Source organism: Melospiza melodia, chromosome 4 (assembly GCF_035770615.1).
Source record: "Melospiza melodia melodia isolate bMelMel2 chromosome 4, bMelMel2.pri, whole genome shotgun sequence".
Lineage (NCBI taxonomy): Eukaryota > Metazoa > Chordata > Aves > Passeriformes > Passerellidae > Melospiza > Melospiza melodia.
The window spans coordinates 95893554-95915164 of NC_086197.1; the positions used below are offsets into that span (position 1 = coordinate 95893554).

Below are 21611 nucleotides of genomic sequence, written 5' to 3' on the forward strand. Positions count from 1 at the left end.
GTATTTCTTCAGCTTTCTGGTTTCAGAGCTCTATAGAAATAAAGGCTTGGGAGAGAAACCTGTGTGACCTTAAGGGTATCCTCACTTTCATTTTATTTATTTCATTTAAGCAGAGATAGATGGGCTTTCCTCTTAAATGACTGAAGCAGATCAGAAATATTTTCATAATTCTTAGAAAGCCCTGTGTCTTTTGGGATCCAATTTTTTTTCCAGAGCTGTGTCCTTAAATTTAAAAAATCACCAATTAATTTTTAAAAACTATTTAACAAATAATTCCTGTTAATTTTGAAAGTTGCACTGTCTCTGTGCCTTGGGATCAGTTTGAAACTGAGATGTTTACCTGTGCGATGTGCTGGAATCACATTTCCATCTCATTGTGATGGATCAGCTGCCTGCTCAGGCTGGTTTGAATCCCATGAATTATCTTGCCTGACCTGATCATTCCAGAATGGACCATTTCCCCCCAGTTTCCATCTCCATACACACCTTTTGTCACTGCTGGTGGCACGAGCAGCAGGCTCCATCTCAGCTGGGGCCAGGCACCAATGTGGGGGCAATTTCACCAGGCCAGACCAGATGCCCACAGTGTGACAGAGTGAATCTCTTGCTGGTCTCACTCCCTGACAGGGTTATTTTCTTCCCATTTGACAGCCAGGAGACCTTGGAAGGGGTTGGTTGTTGGTTCACTCTATAGAAATGTTGTGTCTCAGGACAGCTCTAACCCCATTTTTCCAGCCCAGCTGTCCCCTCAGGAATGCTGCAGAGCCAGCTGTTCCAGCCAGGCTGCTCCAGTCCTGCCCACTCTGCTGCAGGCAGGTTGATGAGGATGCTGAGGGTGTTGGACATAAGCTATATTTGGATATTCACATCAATAATGTGGATAGAGCATCTTTGCATTTTTAGCATGGGAAATGACAAAGCCATCTGGAGGCTCGCTCCACGGACACTGCCAGCTTTCCAAAAGGTAGAAAATGCCTGCTCGAAAAAAAAATATGCTTTCCAGAATTTCCCTGACAGCAAAATATTTTTATTGGCCTGCATTAACTTGAGGTAAATGCAATTTCTTCTTTGCTTGCCTTGCCACTGATCTCCGCAGCAGCAATGTTTTGTCTTTATGTACATATCCGGATAACCCAAAAAAACTGGGATCAGAAAATGTAATAAAATAAAACTGCTGTTAAAGAAAAACAGTTCAGTATTTTCAAATTTTAGGTGAAAAAGGTGATTGTTTGGGGAAAAAAAATACCATATTTGTGCAATCACTTTTGACAAGTTTCCTTTCTCTTTTGTCTTGCCAATAGCAGAGAGTGCAGGGTGCACCACAGTGGTGGAGTGGAATATCTTCTTCTGTAATTATTATTTAATTACTGCAAATGGGATTTTATTTTTCATTTTCTTCAAAGCAATTTGGGGGTATTTTGTGAGAGGGAAATGAAAAGCTCAGTAGCAGGGTAGAATAGAGGTGTTCATGCTTTGGGATATGCAGAGCTCAAAGGAAGAACAAGGAAAGTCTTGGATACCACTTCAGGATTTGGGAAGCTGTTGGAATTCTAGATGCTGAGAATTTCAGACTTTCTGTGCATACAGTCTCTGCCTCCCAAGAGAGCACCGAATTTGACCTGAGGCCATGAAAAAAGCTTTCAAAATTAATTAATAGCACTGAAATTACAAGTTTGTAGTTGATTAGAAGTATATCATATCACAAAGTAGAAAACTTAGAGTTTGGGGGTTTAGAAAATAGTAATATATATGTGAAGCCAGATGAAAGTTTTAAAACAGAGACTAGTTCTTATTCTTTACCTTCTTCTTCATAAGTTTAAGTAATATCTTGTAATTAGGCAGAAAAGTCAATATTGCAGACTTTGAGTAATTAGTTATAAAGTGAAAATAACTTAAGTATAATTTCTTAATTAGACAGTTTAACCTTAAAAGATCTTGTAACAAAAACTAGTTACCCATTTTGTGCCCTATTAGTGCAATACTACAGGTAGCAACAGCACAACCACCCATTCACCCAGAAATCCCCTTTCCCCTGAAGTGTATATATCATTAATCTGCCTTTGAAGGAGCCTCTTGCTTTGTGATACTAATTTCTCAGCTCTTTAAGCTCAGAAGTAGCCCGGAGGATGTTCTCCTTTTCCTGAGGCAGAGCTGTGTTTGCTAACTAAGCTGCAGCTCTGGAAGGCAGGGTTGAGCCTTCCTCTGCTGAGTGGCCCAGGGGCTTGGGGGCAGTGGAAAACACCAGCACTGGTGGCTGCTCCAGCTCCTCACTGGCTTTAGTTTAGTCCAGAGGCAGCCAGGAATTTACAGAGGTTACCCCAGTGCAAGGATGATTTCTTCTGTGGATTTTTTCCTAATCCTCCTTTATTGGATAATAATCAAATCCACCTAATGTCTACACATGATATATAGACATTTTGTCTTGTTGAAGGTTTTTCCTAACCACTTACCATAGTGGTTTGCTTTTCAAACGTGTATGGATGTCTTGATATCAACGATTATGGAATATTTTGTAGTCCTTTCTTTACTATGTAAATAAATTCTCACAGCAGTGTATGTAAGAGAAGAACATAAGGATGGTAAAGGATAGGAAGACTAAGAGAAATAATGGACAACATGAATTGTTTTTATTTGAGGGCAGGAGCTGAAATGGGAGTCTTTCTAATGCCTGGATATCTATTTTATTTATTTTATTTAATTTTACTTTTTTATTTTATATTTTTTCCTTTGAAGAAAAGGAAGAAACTCAGATTTAAAAATGTTGAGGAAATGAATTTTTTAAGGGGGAATAAAAGTAGTTATTCATAGAGGAGGAAAGGTATCATTAGTTAATATAAGTTAGTTGATCATTAGTTTTCACTGTCAAGATTGTTGAAAATGAAAAATGGGAAAAAGAGAACAGCAGCTGGAACTATCAAATGTTCAGGAGCCATCAATCTGTTCTTCTCTAGGACAAAAGGTGATCTGCATGTCTAGCACTAACAGAAACTGATGACATGATTTAAATTTGAGGTAAAAGTCACCTAAAAAGAAAATTTTATGTCACTTAGAAAGTGAGTTTTAAAAAGTTTTACAATAAATTATCCTTAAAATGAGTACTTTAAAAATCAAATGAGAATAGATCAATATTCACATCGGATGCTAAATCACTGAATAGTTGAATATATGACAAATTTTGCAGTAGTTATGCCTATAGTAATGCTAAAAAAGAATCCTTGTGTGAGGAGAGTTGTAGATCATTAATAACGATCAGGGGGAAAAAGTCATTAGGATAATACATTCTTGTGGAAAAATTAATTGAATTTCATCCATTATTTCCCAGCCAGAGCTACTATATTTAAAATTAAATTATAGAGGATGTAACATACCTCTGTGGGTTTCTGTAAACAAATACCAACTTGTTTTGGAAAACAAAACTGGAGTGGAAAATTGAACACAGTTATAACAGATCTAGCCTATGTTAGGTTCTCAGTATTGAATTAGAGGTATGGAAAAAGTAAACTCAGAGTTTTACTTTCTCTCCCTCATTCTGCCTGATTTTAGAAGAAAATAACATTTCCAGAGTAAAATCCTTTTTTAACAGAAATACAAGCAATAGTAACTGAGCTCCTTTAGAAACATCTGTCATTATCAAGGTCAACTAGGCTGCTCATTCTCTGAGAAAATAGTTCAATCATCACTTGGTTGTACTTGAAGAAAGAAAATACATTCAGTTTCTAAATTCAATTTGAAACAACTTCTAAATTCAGATTTTTTTATTGGCAGATTAAAATCACTGGGGAATTTTGTGGGCTTCTTGTCCCTAAGCATACCAAGAGAACCTATGGCATTTTTGTTGGGAGCTTGGTTTTATACCTTTACAGCCTGACAGATTTTTATAGCTTGGATTTATTTGCAAGCAAACACAATGAAAGATTTAAGACAGTAATTTAAATTGGGAGTAACTTCTTCTGAAGAAAGTAAAAATCCTTTCTTTTTGGGTTAATAAAACGACTACAGAATTAAACACAAATAGAACTCGATTTAAAACTTTAAGCTTTTTCTGTTTGCTTGATCACAAGTGCATTCAAGCTATAAAGGTTTTGCAGAGTAAAGTGCAAAATGGCTTTCCCAAGGTACCCTTTGATTTTATTTTTTTTTTTTTCCCCTGGCCTGGACTATGGACAGAAATAAGTCAGTTTTTTAAATCCTTCAATAATAAAAAAGAGGGGGTTTGCTGGATTTCAGAACTACTTATGACCCTGCTAGAAATCTTCCTCTGTTTCTATAATGAGCTCACCAGAGCAAGTCCTCTTTGGTGCAAAGAGAGAAATTCCACCTGAACATGGGGAAGAATTTCTTTCCTGTGTGGGTGACCACATGGAACAGATTGCCCAGAGAGGGTGTGGAGAATCCCTCCTGGAGATGTTCCAGAACCATCTGGACTCAATCCTGTGCCCTGTGCTCTGGGATGACCCTGCCTGGCCAGATGATCTCTGTGGGTCCCATCTGGGATTCTGTGCTTTTGGTCAGGTGTTCCTCATGTTTACCTAAATTTATAAACAACCCAGTGCAGTCTGAGTTAGAAGTGATCACTAAATGTGATACTGTAGTATGACAGAAGTCATAATCCTTAGTGAGAAAAATATTTATGATGTTTCCTCCATTTTTCATGATGTTTCTCTCCATTTTTCCTTTATTGACCATTCTCGTATAGTTCAGTGCTCAACTCAGAAACCCCAGAAAAGGATTAGTTTGCCCAAAACTTGGGGGGTTTTTTGCCTGCTATTTCAGTTTGCCTTAAAACTGTTTACTTCAAATTCCACTTACTAATGATTTTAAAAGAGATTTTTGCCATGGTAATGCCAGTCTTGTTTTGCACTATTGCAGTCAAACTGCCACTGTCACTCCTTGCTCCTGCTAGGAAGTGTTTATCAAAGTACAACTCTTTCCACTGCAAGTCTCGCCTCAAGAAATCCTGTGGTTAAGTAGGCTCTTCACAAGAAAAAAAATTCAGCTCTTGTGCCAATCAAAAGAGAAACCAGCAAAAACTCATCATATGAGCTCCCCATACTCTGCTCTTGTAAGGCTGGGGCTGGTTTAAAACTGCTCTTAATGTGGAGTTTTGAATGATTAGGGCATGGTGGGACAGAGTCTTTAGCAGCTGGAGCCCTTCATTAGATGGATTGTGTGTGTCAGGAGGCAGGGGAGGGCAGCTGGAGTGCAGCGCCTGATCTGGCTGGGAGAGTGCTCAGCTGAAGCTTTCCTGATTGTTTGATGGCATAACAGTGCCACTGCAGATGGAGAATTGGGACAGCAGTGGGGTTTGGAGTGGCCTGTTTGCCTTTCCTCAGCACGGGAAGAGGAAGGGGGAAAATGTCACCTGTAAAGTTGGGGAGAAAAAAACAACAATCAGAACTACGATGTGTACTTGGAATTCAAGTGGCTGCACATCAAATTGCCTCTAACAGTCTGACTGCTGATTGCCACTATTCATGAAAAGTGGCTTTATTTCAGCTCTGAAATATCCCAGAGCAGCAGCTCTCCCCTTGAGTTTCCCCATCTGAATCCCTGAAATGTTCTCTTTTAATTTCCTCTCTTGACCCTCTCCTCCCCCTCACCTCTTTCAACACCTATTTATCTACATTCAGAGGGATAGTGGGGAAGTATTTTTAAGTCCATCTCATACACCCAAAACACTGCTGCAAAGTGCCTTCCTTACATTTTGGGAGGAATCAGCTGACAGGGGAAGGTTAGTTGGCTGAAGGCAGGGTAACATGACAAAGCTCAAAGGCATAGTGACAATTTTATGTTACTTTTTTTCAGTTAATCACATCTGGACACCCAGGTCCTGTTAGACCACGTTAGCTTTGGAGCCTGTCACCTCAGCCTGGTTCCATTCTTTGTCTGAAACAACTAAAACCAGCTGACCTTCAAGTTACACTGATGTTTACCTATTAATTGAGAAATTAAGAACTTGATTGCACTCAGGTGTAATCCTCATTGCTTGGACTGGTACTTCAGGCTGCATTTCATTCTCCCTCCTGATTTTTTAGAGATGCTCAGTTTACTGTTACTTGTAATCCTCAATTGAAGTTTTACTACAGTGCTAGATCAACAGAGATGGGCTTTCAAGTGGACAGTGTAAATTGTAAATAAATCCTGCAATAATGATGTGGCAACCCATCCTAGGAAAATACCCTTTCATTCCATTGCCCTTTAATGTCTCTCTTTTGTTGGCCATTGAATCCCATCCAGCTCAATCCCATGGGTATTTTAAATCAGATGTGCTTTGTGGAACGTAGCAATAGGAATATTAATCACTCCCATAGTGCTGACAATCTGTAATGGTTTGAGTGGGGCATCCTTTGATGCTGTGTGGTGTTAATGATAGCAATAATGAGCTTTGCAGTTGACCACATCATTTGCCTTGAAGGATCATTTCAGATAACAAAAACCAGAGGTTTGTTGTGCAAGAGCTAGTTGTTCACACACACAAGCACCATTTTCCATCCCAATAGAGAAGTTATTTATTGCTAGGAGACAGCAGTTTCTTCCATCCCAGGGATATGTTGCTGATAATGCTGTAGAAAGCCCCATATTTCCAGACACATATTGTGAGTAATCAAAATTTGAGAAATTACTTCATTCTGAGCCAGGTGTAAAATTACAATGGGAGATATAAATGCAAGTGCCTGTATAATCCTCTGGGTTCATTGGTTCCAAATGTTTAAGTTCTCTTCTTTATGCCTGTATCCTTATTTGCATCTGTCACTGGATTGCCTGGGAGCTGACAGGTAAACTTCCTGTCTAAAATGCTGATTATTTATGTGATTAAAATTACTGATATTTGGATACACCCCATTTTGTGCTTTCTGACTGTGTACTGTGTAACCAACACAAGGGTTTGTACTCAATTATGAATCAAGGATTAAGTGACAGGTGCTGGCAGCATGCCTCCTCTACATTTTTCATTTTTATGTTTCTTGTGTGTTCTTTCAAAGCCTCAAGTAATACAATGTGTTTTCTGAGTAATTGTAAAGCTGCTTTAGGAATAACTTTAGAGCTCCTCAGAAGTTATCAAAAATTCTCCACCCGCCATCCCTGGCTGATGACTGAGCCTGGTTAATAGATTGCCTCTGATCTGGAGTTGCTACCATATAAGATGGAATATCTGGAATATCATTCAGTAACCTGAACTGGAAAATTAAAGAGAGATTGCAGCTGTGTGATGGGCGAGATGGGAAAGGCTGTAACAAGAATCCTGTCCTGCCCATATTGCTGCAGGAAATGCTCCTGGCTCCTCTATAGTAATATGTTTTACAAAACACCCTTAGAAACAATTGGTTGTCCCCATATCAGCACTGATACTTAGGGGTTAAAATCAATAGGAGCTTACTGTTTAATCCAGTTTCTGTACCTTGCTCTGGAAAGTGGAAGGGCTGGACTTTGTATCAGATTAAGATGAGTTAGGGTAGATTGAGGCTTAAGGGTTTTCCATCAGAATGTAAATATTAAAGATATACAATTTTAATTTCCTCTCTTGACCCTCTCTTTGTATTATTTAATTTTTATTTTCCTGATTCTATTTTAAGCTGAATTCTAATAATTGTTGTTATTCACTAGCACTCCAATTTAGCCCAAGAGAATACTGAGAATGTAACCTGTTTCTGTGTCTGCTAAAAGCCCAGATTTCATTTGGTACTTTTTTATTTGTTTTCTTTGCTAGAAGATGGACATTCATATTTGTGACCTTCTTGTTTTCCAGCACCTCCCAGATGGCTCTGCCCCAAGTGCACACGCTGAATTTTATCTTCTGCCAGACCCTGGTGAGGTCAGTCGAAGGAAAACCAGGACAGCTCCAAAAGGCTCTGACCCTACTTACAATGAACTTGTGAGTTCCCTTCACTTCCTTCCACCCTTTCTTGTTTCTCAGAATCCCAGAATGGGTCAGGCTGGAAGGGCACACAGTGGGCACCTGGTGCCACCTCCCAGCTCCAGCAGGGCCATCCCAGAGCACAGAGCGCAGCAGTGTGGCCAGGTGGGATATCTGCAGTGAGGGACACCACACCCACTCTGGACAATCTGTTCCAGTGCTCAGTCACTGCACAGGGAAGTTCTTCCTCACATCCTGGCATCGGTTCCTCCTGTTGCCTCCTGTCCCATTCTGGGCCCTGCAGGAGCAGAGCCTGGTGCATGCCCTGGGCTCTCCCTGTGCACACTGGCAGACATGGATGAGGCTCTCAGCTGTCTCTTTTCCAGGGTGGACAGGCCCAGCTCAATCAGCTTTTTCTCATGAGAGAGATGCTCCAGTGCCTCACCAGATCCACAGCCCTTCCCTGGACTCACTCCAGGGCTTCCCTGCCTTTCTGGGTCTGTTGAGCCCAGAACTGGACACAGCTCTCCAGATATGCCTCACTGGGGCTGGTTAGAGGCAGCATCACCCCCCTCAAGCTGCTGTCAGTGCTTTTCCTAATGCACCCCAGGACCCTTTTTGGCCATGAGGGCACACTGCTGGCTCATGGACAGCCTGTTCTCCACCAGGACCCCCAGGTCCTTCCCAGCAGGTCACCCACAACCCACACAGGTGCAACTTGTTTTATTTGCTTTGCCCACTCTTGAAATAAAACAACAATACACCATTTTAGCAATGAGGATGACCAAAATGCAGGAATGTATCACAAAAAGGGACAACTGTCTGTTTTGCACCTTTCTCAGAAGTGAAGCAGTGTCTTTTATGCCTCTCTTCAGGAAAGCAGTTGGATTGTTCACAGTGCTCTGTCTCACCCCATAACCACAGTTACATGTTAGCCAAATGAGGCCAAGCATCATTGCACCATAACCCAGCAGTTCTGAATGCAGATATGCACAATAGCATGGAAAGTATTAATTGAATGGATGCTGTTATTCAAATTAACATTTGAAAATTGCTTGTCACTGTCCTAAATGATACCACAAGAATAAATAGCCAGGTTCTTTTTATGTTAAAATGCCATCAGTTCACAGCTATATATTATTATTTCACACATCACTGAAGTGCTCATGCCTCTGGGGTGAAAGAAAACGTTTGTATGGAGAAACATTTATGGCAGAATGGGAAGTGGTATAAAGTGTGTTCATTTGTAAGGGCAGATGAGATTGAAACAGTAGGTGGGATTGGAGATTATAATTATTGCATGTAACAAATCTCCTAAAGATCTCAAAGTAATTTACAAATGCTCTTTCAGCAGGCTATAAAGTAGAAGGCATGGAAAATATTACCACTCCACCCTGTTTCACAGATAAGATATGATAAAACTTAGGTTAGTCAGCAGAGTCTGAGTGCTTATCTCTTAGTTTCTCACTCCTGGAGCTCTAATATTTCCCCTTTCCCACATCTGTTAATTACAAAAGTTGCCTGCTCACACTGATGACTTCCAGCATTCTGTAAGAAGGCTCCCTGAGTAGTATTGCTGCTCACAGCTGAGGCAAATTTCCCTCCCCACAGTACTGCAGTGGAATAACAAGGAATTAGGCTTTATTTTTTTTTGTCCTTTCTTTCTTTTTTTTTTTTTGCTATCAGAGCGGGATGAATCTAATTAATCTGTCTAAAGAAATTCCTTTGCATTTAAAGAACATTTAAAGCAAAGGAACATAATACAATTATATCATAACATTCATTAGTAAGGTATCCAAAATGGACAACAGATAAGAGCCAGCCAGCAACACTGGAAGACAATTATCTTTCAGATTGTACTTAGATCCTTTTGAATGCAGTGAAATCCAAAATCCTGTCTGCAGTCAGTCAGTAGTCACTGGGAGGAGATTTAATCGTGGTTAACAAGTATTCCACTGCCATTAAAAGAAATTCCATGAAAACTTTCATGTCCTTAATCAAAACTGAGAGCCTCTTTCCCAGATGCTCAGTCTTTTTCACTGGGAAGTGCTAATCACAGTGGGGACATATGGTTCCACTGAACCTGGCCATTTCCAACCCAATGGCTGTGCTTTAGCAGCTCTGCTCCTCCATATGTGATGTCATTCTGGATGCAGTTTCTGTCCAAGGCTGGTAGACTGAGGCAGAAGCCGCCCCAGGGAAGAAAAACTACTAAAAATATAAGTCAGCTGTCTCTTAAGTTAGTTACTGTCCAAAACACTGTGTACAGAAATGTAGCAGCCTTTTTTTATGAGTTCATAAGTTTTTATTAAATCCAAATGGCTGGAAGGAAGCTGTATATTAATTTCTTTCTTTGTTCCAGACTGAGAAAAATCTGAAATGTGCTTCTCTTGGGTATTTTTGATTTTAGTTTTGTACTTCTATTGCTTATGACTGCCTACAGCAAATTATCAACCTTGCAAAACTGCTTTTTATATTTGTTTTTTATTTGTGTGTGAGAGTGAAGATGCGAAAGTCCAGAAGGGCTGACAATAAAATGAGTTACAGCAAATGTTTTGGAGTGGCATTTAGCAAACAAATCCTTCTTTTCTCCTGTGCCTGTATCTGGATTTTGGAATTTGTTGCATACACAGTAGTTAGTGTTATATTGCATTGAGAAGTGGTGGTGGAAAAGGAGTAACACAGAGAAATGGAATACAAAGATGAAATGAAGGCAGAGCAGCCCCAGCCAGTGTGATGGAAGGGGAGGAGGGGAACTGCACCAGGAGCCACAGCCACTCCCTCCAGCACCATGCATCAAAACTACCTTGGATTAATTACCAAATCCAGGAACTGTGCCATGGCTACCTAGGGAGAGGCAACTGTCCCTCATTTGTCATTAAAATATCATTGACTCCTGTAGGTCAACAGGATTTCTCTTTTTGGAGCCAGGAATAGTTGAATTCCAGCCCTACCTGTCCCACTGATTTGCTGCATGGCCACACATAACTCACCTCCATCTCATCTCTCTGTGAAAAGGCAGGCAAATATTCTCACTGCACAATTATTTCAGAATTTAACTGTCCCCAAATTCTGGCAGGTGGCATTTGTTCTATCCACTAATTAATTGTTTTATCCACTAATCCACGCTAATTCATCCTTCTCCAGACCTTTCTTCTGTCCCTACATTCTGATGATAATGTATGTATACCTTACTCCAGCTGAATTTGCAATACCATTTTAGAAACAGTTTACTGGGATCATTTGAAAACCATCCACCCTGCACTGCAAAAGTTTGTCATTGCTCAAAGATTAAAGCCTCTTTTTGGCCAAAGATTAAAAGTTGTTCATTACCCCAGTTCAGTTTCTTAGCATTTACAGCTGATATGTGTAGTTTCTGGTGATGTTTTTAAAACAACAGCTGGTACCTTTAATATATTGGCAAAGCAACAAGGCAGCTTTCTTTGGTAACATTAGCATTACCTCAGTGTCAGATCACAGATTTATTCTAAATTGTATTATGCTTACTGTGCCTGTCCTTGCTTTTCAGATTTTCTTCATCATCTCACTTTTATATCAGTGAGTGAAAGAGAAGCTGTGAAATTTGTAATTCAGAGACAATTTAGCAAAATAGGCGCAGTAAACATGAAAACCAAAAAGCACCAGGTGCCAATTTCAGGACAGCCATCCCAAACTATTATTTCCAAAGGTTTTTAAATGGAAAAGGAAATGTTAATCCCCTGGTAAGACTTTTCTTGGTCTTGTTGGTGCTTTCTGTGAGGGTTGCCTGGTGTCCTGTCCATTCCACGCTCCCTGTGAAATTCCTGCAGTTGCAAGTGGGAGTACAGAGGGGGCTCATCAGTCCAGCCCAGAGATCCAAGCTGGAGGGGCTCAGTCTGCCTTCACTCCTCCCCAGCAGTGCCTTGGCTACAGATTCCATGGAAAATCCAAGCAGGAAAATGCCTTTCAGGCAGTTTCACTTTCCCATTCTCCTGAAGTGAGAGAATGTCACCACGTTTGCTTTTCTAACAGCATAGAGAGATTAAAATTTAAAGGGTTTTTCCACTGCTACTAAAATAGCAAAAATATTTCCAGCCATACAAATTTTAGCTTAAATGGACTTCTTTAAAGGGAGTTTACCTTTCAGGCCTGCACTGAGAGCATTCTTTCACATTTTATCAGCTCACAGGCTGTTCACTCAGCAGTTTTTATTAATGCAGAGACTGAAGCATGGGAATCTGTTCTGAGTGCAGCTGATTCTTGTTAGGTTATTGCTCCAGATAGTTTAGGGTTTTTTTAAATTCAGAAAATACACCATTATAATTTCATACTTAGTCCCAGTGTGTTCTCACAACATTAAGGTAATTTAAAAGCCATTTTAAATTTATAGGCATTAGTGATTTTTTAAGAGATGCTAAATTACTGTCTCATTTATTTTGAGAAGTATCAACAGCACTTCTGGAGTATCAGAAACATCTAAATTTAGTAACTTCCATTTGCTGAACTGGGTCCAATCTTTTCCAGTTTTCACAGAGAAAAGTATGAATACTGACTTTTTTTTCTCTCAAGCATTGTTCAAGACAGGTTCCAGATGTATTTTCACATAATATTTTAAATAATTATTATTTAATATATAATATGTATTATAATATATAGCCTATATAATATATCATTCTATATAAAATATAGCATATATTATAGAGAATGATATATTATATAGTGTATATGTATACTATATATTATATACTATATATTATATATTATATATATAATATTATCTATAATATTATATATTATATGTTTATATTATCTATTAAAATATAATTATATATTATATATATTAAAATATATACTATATGATATTATATAATTTTAAATAGATATAATATATAATATATGATATATACTATATAATATATTGTTTACATTATAGATAACACATAACATATAACATATTTATAACATATTTAACACATAATATATAATATATATAATATTATATAACATATATATTATGAGCAGTATATGTATATAATAATTATATGAGGCATATTATATATAATTATATGTAGTGTATTATTATATAGTATATAACAATTATTATGTAATTTAAAGATTTGAAGTAATAATAATATTTATTTTAAAATAATCAAATCTCATGAGCCTAAGCTCGTGATTCTAAGGTAGAATCTCTTTATATAAACGAGATAAGGTCAAATGTATTTCTGAGGTAAATTTGCTAAGTTAAGTGAATTTTGCTCACGGTTAATAACTTACTATTCTGGATGGAAGTTTAAAGCAATTATCACAAAATTGGATTAGTCATCATCCTGAACGCTGCATTAAAGTGCTTTGCCTGTCACATAGATTAACAAATTTGTGTGTTTTTTTCTGTTTCACTGTTTATGATTTCAGATTGTCTATGACAGAGTCCCAGAGCTCCAAGGCCGTGTCCTGAAGCTTGTGGTGAAAAGCAAAGGAACATTTGTGGGAGCTGTTAACATTCAACTGAGCAGAGTCCAGTTCAATGAAGAAAAGTGGTACCCACTGGGAAACAGTGTAATTTAAATGTTCTCCAAGATGATTCAATTATTTGCCCACTAATGTTTCTTTATCCCATTTCCCAGGGTACATTTTGTCTCAGTTGCCCTTGAGAATAGGCAGTCGTCCTGAGCACATATCCTAACATTTCTAACCATTAGCCTCTTGTCTTAAAAGTGCCACAGATTGCTGCCACAGATTCCTGCCAGTGTGGGTTTAAGGAATCACATCCTAAGGACTTGTAGCAACGTGCAGGAAGTTCTTATGACAGCAGTGAAGGGCTTGGTTTTGTTAATATTAAATAGTACTGTAAAAATACTGAATTCTGTACACATCAGTGTGTGGGGGCTCATTCTTTGCCCATTAATTCCACTGACTGTGTTGAAACAATGCTGATAATGCTGTAATTTATCATCACTGCATGTGATTTCACCAGAAAACCATGGGATGGTTTATATATTTCATATATTTCAGATGTCCAGAAAATTTTACATTAAATCTTACCCAATCAATACTTTTGTTTTTTAAGAACTATAAAAGTTTTGATACAATGTAACATTTAATCCAGGATATTCATTTGTCATTAATATATGTCGTTGTTTCTTTTATTCTGACATCCAAGAAGCAGATATAACTGGTCATTGGTGTGAGGAAAGAAAAAGGGAAAAGCTAATGTTCGTGAATAAAGAGAATATATTGATTATGATCTTTCAGTGGGGCATTTATTTAAGATCATGATATACCACAGATATTTGTTCAGTCTTCCCACATTGCACTCCTGTGCTGCAAAAGGAGTTCAAGTCAATACATGCATTGAATAGACCTCAGGGCTATAAAATATATGTTTATATATATTAATATATATAATGAATAATAAATAATGAACATGAGTGGTTCCTTTTAAGTTCACAGATGCTAATTACAGGCTCTGTCTTTCTCTAATTTGAGGAAGCATTTAGGCACATCTTTAAGCATTTGGCATGTGAGCAGCCACAGTGAAGTGTCCATGATTGCCAGACCCACTGACCATGTAAATAAACCTTTCCAGGGCCAGGGGCACATTTTTAAGGCACAGGAGATATGGTGATTTATGATCTGATCTGCTGTAAATTTTAAATTACCTTATACTGGACAAAACTGACATTTCTCCTACCAGGTGGAAAAGTGGTCAACAGAGAGGTAATAATCCCAGAAGTGAAGGTAATTGCCTTCTTTTCCCAAAGGACATTTACATCAGTCCTGAGAATATAAAGCTGCATAAAGCTCCTGAAGTGGGACTTGGACTGTTAGCTAGGAAATTAAATAAGCTGGAGTTTTTCTCAGCATCAAACCAATGGACTTGATCAGGTTTTATGTGAAAATTCTTTCCCCAGTCAAACTGGTGCACTAAGATCCTCCTCAGTAAGGGGAGGTGAGGGGAACTCTGTTTGAATATTAATAGTATCAGTCTGTTCAGAGCTGTAAGAAACTGAAAAATATTTACCACGTGCAAGGGACATTGGCTGGCACACAGAATATCATCACTACAAAGATCTGGACACCAAAATTTTATGCTGTGGGCTCTCCTGGGAAACATATCAAGTGCCTTGTCACTCAAGCACAGAAAACACACAGAAAACACACTGAGAGCAGCTTACAAAGTTATCAAATTACCTGCCCTTACAGTTCAATATTGGTTTTAGATTCCTCTTAGTCTACTGTCTCAGTTTCCTTGTTAAAACTATAATACAATTTTCTAACAGTGCTATTTCCTGTGACATTTTCTAACCCTTGTTTACCACATGCCCTGATTTTCTATCTTAAAGCAACATTAAATAAAACAGCATTAGAACAGCAATAAATAGAAAGAGCATTAAAATGTCTTATAAGAACTGTCTGCAAACTTAAGCAATAGTGTTTAATATTAAAGAAACTTGTCAATATAACATCCTTTTTATAAAAAACCTATATTTGAGTAACAAATATGCCATTAATTGCATAATTAACAAATCTGCCATTAGTCTGTAGTCCTGTGGAAGGCCAACAATACTTCAGTTTTGAAAAGAAAATGAAAAAATTGTGTTTTATGGGCAAGATCTACACTGATAGCTCTGGTAGGCAAGAAGTTGTCCTCATAGCTCTTCACACACATAGTCAACCCTGGCTTTTTCTAAAATTCTCTGGTTCTCCTCAGAGTGCTGTGTTTCCTGAGTTCCCTGCTCCTATGAGGAACATGGTTCTTTACAAACCAGCCCAGGAATTTTTTATCTTGCTTTGGCAGCAGGAGGTTCAAGACTAAGGTAAGGAAAGGTACCAGTACTAACATATGTTTTTTTTATGATTTTAAGTACTTTTTTTTCTCAAAACTATTTTTTCAGGTAAGAAAATGACAGTGGGGACTAAAGAGGAATAGCCCAATCAGAACCCACTTTTTATAAATTTAAAGGGAACGTTGTATGGGTAACTTTTTCCTGAAAAGGTACAATGGTAAAAAATTTTGTTCAAAACAAATAAAAAGGTCAATTTCACATACTCATATCCTAAAAATTATCTTGATCTCTTGTATATATTGGACTATTATTCTCACTCAAGAATTAGTCATAAATTTGAAATTAGCTCCATGTGACATCAACTGAATTTTTTAAATATACAAAAATATTCGGTATTTATGAATTGTTTCTAAATAATCAGAGAATAATAGAATCACAGAATGGCTTGGGTTGGAAGGGATCTTAAAGATCATCTCACTCCAACCCCCTGCCATGGCCAGAAACACTTTGTAGGTTGCTCAGAGCCCCATCCAACTGGCCTTGGACACTTCCGAGGAGGAGGAGTCCACAACTTCTCTGGAAACCTGTGCCAGTGCCTCACCACCCTCACACTAAAGAACTTCTTCCTAATACTCAATTAAACTTAATTTCTTTCAGTTTAAAACCACCCACTCTTGTCCAATCTCTATCTGTCCTTCTACTGGAAAGTTCTAGAAGGTCCTCCCTGGAGCCTTTTCTTCTCCAGGCTGAACAGCTCCAATCCTCTCAACCTTTCCTCACAGCAGAGGTGCTCCACACTTCTGATCATTTTCATGACCCTGCTCTGGACTCACTCCAAAATATCAACATCTGTCTTGTGTTGGGAACCCCAGAGCTGAATGCATCTTTCCAGTTGGGATCTCCTGAGAGCAGAGCAGGAGGGTAAAATCACCTCCCTCAATACTGTTTTTGATAGCAAATTTGGGCTATTTTCCCCTTTTTCAATCAGTGGGAACTTCCCCAGCCTGCCATGACTTCCCAAGTATATGGATAGCAGCTTAGGCCAGTTCCCTCAGGATCTGTGAATGTATGTCATCAGGTCCCATGGACTTGTGTGTGAAAAATTGATTTGTAAAGGGCTCTCAAAACCTGACTGAAAGCTCACACAGCCTTGTACATGTGTGTGCAAACTCTGAGATAAGGTGTGCTGACTTAGGAAGGCCATGGAATAGAGATGACATTGTTGAGAGAGAGATTGAACTAGAAACGAGTTTCAAAAGATGGTCTGTCAAAAAGACCAAATATTTTGGAGAATTAGAACTGTGAAAGATGCATTGCAGCAAGGCCATGTAGGATAAAAAAAGAGATAATTTGGGTTAGAAGTATTAGCAGCATTGTGTGGCAAAAGCTAATAGGCTGAAAAAAATTTATAAGGTATTGTAACCAAGAAATAGAGTGGCTTCTGATGGAATGGTGTTGAGTTTTACATCTCTTATGTCTCAACCTTCTACAAGACTGATAATGGAAAAAAATCTTTTAAAACACCTTTCAGTTACCCCATCTCTATAGAGCTGGGATTTTCCAACACTCGTGCATTTCAGAGCTCCTTAGGTTTTTTCAAACTCAGTCTTCCCCTACAGAAAAATAGCAGTACGGCCAAGGACTGTAGCCCTTGTCCAGGACATCCCTTCCATAAAAGCCCCACTGGCTTCACAAAGTCATTGAGAATGTGCCAGTCTGGAAATCAGGCCCCTGGGCTCTTGGAAAGCCCGAAATGCTACTTTATTGAAGCAGGGGACAATCCCCCAGAATAATTTCTTCTGCAGAACATCACTAATAGAACCAAACATGAGCAAACAGCGATGCAGATTCCAGCTTGGTTCCATCTTTGGATAGCAGCGGAATGTTACGATAACCTGGAAATACAAGGACACCTTATTAGTGTATTAACCACAAGCACAGATATTAGAATGGAGTGGTTTTTTGGTCATCTATGCAGATAAGGCATAATTAATGATTCTGTAAATAGCTCTTTAAAATAAAATTAAATTATACAGGACCTAAACACCATTTGTGCTATTTCTTCTCATATATATATATATAGTACTTCAATTCTGGTATTTTTAGTGACAGAGTGAAAAATTCTAATGTTTTTCAGGATGTGGTATTTTTTCAAATGGAAGACTTTTAGCCCAGTGATATTTAAACATGGGCAAAGGTTACAATGTAATACCCAAGGTTAGGTGCTGCACACATTGTTCTGATAGCAAATGAAATCAGCATGTGAAACAGCAGTGATGGCACCTACAGAACGGTGCTGCAGCAGCTGTGCACTGTCCAGCTGAGGCAGAAAAAAATGGAATGTAACAACTCTGCAATGACATCTTACAAAGTTGTTTTCATATGAGTAATTCACTTTATTAGAGACAAGTCATGCCATCAGAAACAACGTGTTCATCTGGTTGGTTGAAACATTTGGAGAAGCTGTAGTTCTCAATTTCAAACATAATTCACTTACCTGCTTAGAAAACAAAACAATCTCTTCTTCAAAACCCCAGCCTGTATACAGGCTTGATATGACTAAATGTCCATTATTTCATAATAATAAACAATGTCACTTTTGATTAAAAAATAATCTGTATTCTGTCTATGTATATATAACTCCAGGTATTTAAGTAATTCTGTGTTTTGTATCAGTATCTCTGTTTTCAAAACTGCATATTTCAAAGCCCCCTACGTGGGTGTGTCTGGTTGCCTGTGGAGTCTTTGGGGCCCACACTAACCTGGGTTTGGAATTTCTTGCTTCTTTTATACAGAATCATAAAATTTTTTAGGTTTGAAAAGGCCTCTGAGATCATCAAGTCCAGCCTTTGGCTGATCACCACCTTGTGAACCAGAGTGTGGCACTAAGTGCCACATCCAGCTGTTTTTTGAACACCTTCAGGGATGGTGATTCCACCTCCTCTCTGAGCAGCCCTTTCTAGTGCTGGACAACCTTTCCAGTGACAAAATTCTCCCTGATGTCCAACTGAACCTTCCCTGGCACAATTTGCCCTTGTTCTGTCATATTACACATAAGTTCCTCTGGTATTTAAGGTTCAGATTCTGGGCAGCAGATATTAATGCTGGTCTCAGACACTTTTCATTTTAAATCAGTTCTTAAGGCATGCACACAGTATGTGGAAGGCTTGGTTGATTTCCTATCCAAAGATACACTTCAAGGACTAAGATTAATTTCTGAAGACTCGTGTTCTAGCTCCTACCTACAGAATATTCTACGAAGTGTCCTGAGAGAAGTATAACTTTTTTTTTTTAATTGAAATTGCTCCATTTTGCATTAAATAATTAACTACTCATGGATGATAATGGAGGTAATAATTGAGTTCCTGTCCTGTATTAGCATTCTCCATGGCAGATTCATTGGCACATGGACTGTAACAGAGAACTCCCCTTCTATTTGCCTTTAACCACCCAGGTTGAGAACTTCTCTCAATTTCAGCCCCTCTGAGTAAAGCTACATAATCACTACATGGAAAATCAAATTCTGCTACAGCTGTGCAGCAAACATTCCTCCCCAGTGGAGTCTACAAGTAGCTGGGAGTCTGCTGCTGGGGAAAGGAAGGCAGTGTGGGTATAGATTTGAATCCTTTCAAACGAAAATGCAGAGGAGGGAGGAAATGGCACGACTTTTTCTCACTACCTGACAAAGAAAATAAAAAGATGTAAGCACTGCTCAGCTTTTGGAAGGAACTTGCCCTCAGGGACACCTCAGGGATACAAATCCTAGGGACTGAGGGGCAGTCCTGTAGCACAGATTAAAGCAATTGGAGTGCTGAGGACTAAGACTGAAATCCTAGCTCATCCTTCAGCATTTTAGGCAGTTCTTCCCTTGTCTTCTTTTTGTGACTCCCTCTGCAAGAATTATTTTCCTATTTCACTGTTTAGAGAGCCTTGGTACCTAAAGCAAAACCATCATTCCAGACCTGGTTTCAGAGATCTCAATGGTAAGCATTGCAATAAATTTTGAAATTATTTATCATTTCACTTCTTAGAAGCATTTTATTAATGGCTTCTGGCCATCCTGATGGCAAATTACTTTTTTCTTTCATGTTGTGTTAAGGGGCAATTGGTTTGGCATCAATTATAGTTTTTGCACCTAAACTTATTCCCTAGCATTTTGAATTACTCCACTGGAAATATTTCCTCAAAAATCTACTGTTCTTACTTTTCCAAAATATGAATACCTAATTTGTGACCAAAATTAATCCTACAGAGACATTAAGCCACACTAAAAAAGCCATCTTAAAAAGCCTCAATTAATAATTTTACAAGCACTTGTAAGCAGCAGTGCCTGATATTTGAATTTGTCTCAGACGTGAGTTGGTGAGTTAAATTTTCTTTCAGTATCCAGAAGTATACAAATAAAAGGAAAGTAAAAGGTTATCAGTGTAAAAATTTATGTTGTAGAAAAACAACTGAGCTCTAAGAGTAATGTCTTTGTTCTTGTATAACTCCTCAACCTCAACTAAGAATCACAAGCAGCTTTATGACTTCCAAACATGAGGGGAAAAAAGCCATTTAAAATCCTGTTAAGCTTAATAAAATAGCTCAGTGCCTGTTGCCAGCTCCAATGTTTTGCCTTCGCATCTTTATTCTCTAATAAAAGCTGTTTGTTTTGTCAGAAACAGCTTTGGAAAGCCAGTGTAGTAAACAGCCATTTTACATAAGCCTTTCTCCTTGGCCTATTGACTTCTGTGTCTGCTCTTTATGTGCAGCCTATTCATTTCAAAGGTTCCAGGAACTCTACTGCCTTAACAAAAGAAAATCCAGCAAGAAAAATGCCATCTTTGGTCTAATTTATAACCATTGTTATAACCATTATAACCACTCTGAAAAGTTGCAGATAGGTTACCTGAGGGAGTTTTGGTGGCCTGTTTTGTTTTAATTTGATATTGGATTTTGAACTTATCTGAGTAGGAATTGCACAAAACTGCTGCCTTCATAGCATTCTGACTAGTCTCGCTTCTTGCAATGAATTAAAATACCACCTGGGCAGTTTCCATCTAGAATGGAATACTGCAGTGGGAGTAATCACCTGTCATTAATACTGCTTTGATTTCAACACCATGGATTTGCATTCAGAGAATACAATTAGTTAAAAAAAACAGAGAGTGCCATGTATTCATTTAGTTAGACAATCTCCCTCTAGAAAACAGGCATGATGCTGTACTCTCTCAATGCTACAGTAAAAATAAAAGCTTGGAATGTTGCAGATTTTTTTAAGCTGTTACAGATGGCTCTCATAAAAGTACTACCTGTATTCAGGCTCATCACAGGTAAAGTGTATTGGCCAAGGAAGTCCTTGTTGACCAGAGACACTTCATCCTCCACACAGAAGCGTATCATTGCCAGCTCTGGAACTTGGATGTTGAAAGAGAAGGTTTCATTCCATCTAGGACACAAAGCTAAGGCAAAGAGAAAAGAAACAGGATTCAAATGCGATTTCTCTTTTTTTCTACTCGGTAACTGAAATATTGTACCTGCTATCACTAGTCTGAACTGGTAAAGAGTCATTCTTTTTCCCTAGATATCTGTGCCCATTTAAATAAATAACCAGACTCCCACTGACTCTAGAGGTGCAAAAGCCTAAAACAGTTGGTGTCATCCCTTAAAAGAGAGCAAAATGGGCCAAGGATAGCCAAGTTAAGAACTTCTGCTCAACCTGAATTTTCCTATGGCCATACCAGTTTCATGCTTTTGCCAAAGTTTGTCCTTTCACAGTGAGTAAATAAATTCAGGTAGTAAAACACTCACTTGACTAGAAAGACAAAAAAAGAATGTGGAACAGAAGGTGTTACTTTGTCTTTAGCAATGTTCCTACAGAGAAAAGAAATTCAGGGGCTGATTTAAAACAGCAGCCATCTAAATAAAAAGAAAAAGTAAGCATAGAAGACAGAGATACAGAAAAAGGGAGATCACAGGGAAGTTGTAGTCTGAGACATCAAGAA

At 38.4% G+C, this 21611-nt stretch overlaps 2 protein-coding genes across 3 annotated transcripts in view; one reads left to right on the top strand and one right to left on the bottom strand.

Annotated features, from left to right (window-relative positions):
* PIK3C2G (phosphatidylinositol-4-phosphate 3-kinase catalytic subunit type 2 gamma) overlaps positions 1 to 14079 on the top strand; it is a 190691-nt gene extending 176612 nt beyond the window's left edge. For both annotated transcript variants that reach the window (XM_063155658.1, XM_063155659.1), the window contains 2 exons: positions 7748 to 7873; positions 13250 to 14079. In XM_063155658.1, coding sequence (XP_063011728.1) covers positions 7748 to 7873; positions 13250 to 13402 — 279 coding nt within the window. In that variant the 3' untranslated portion in view covers positions 13403 to 14079. The remainder of the gene's footprint in view (positions 1 to 7747; positions 7874 to 13249) is intronic.
* Positions 14080 to 17436: 3357 nt separating this feature from the next.
* The window catches only part of PLCZ1 (phospholipase C zeta 1), a 45534-nt gene continuing 41359 nt past the window's right edge, over positions 17437 to 21611 (bottom strand). The window contains exons 12-13 of the mRNA XM_063155892.1: positions 20919 to 21068; positions 17437 to 17519 (exon numbers count right to left, since the gene is read on the bottom strand). Of these exons, the coding sequence (XP_063011962.1) occupies positions 17437 to 17519; positions 20919 to 21068 (233 nt within the window). The remainder of the gene's footprint in view (positions 17520 to 20918; positions 21069 to 21611) is intronic.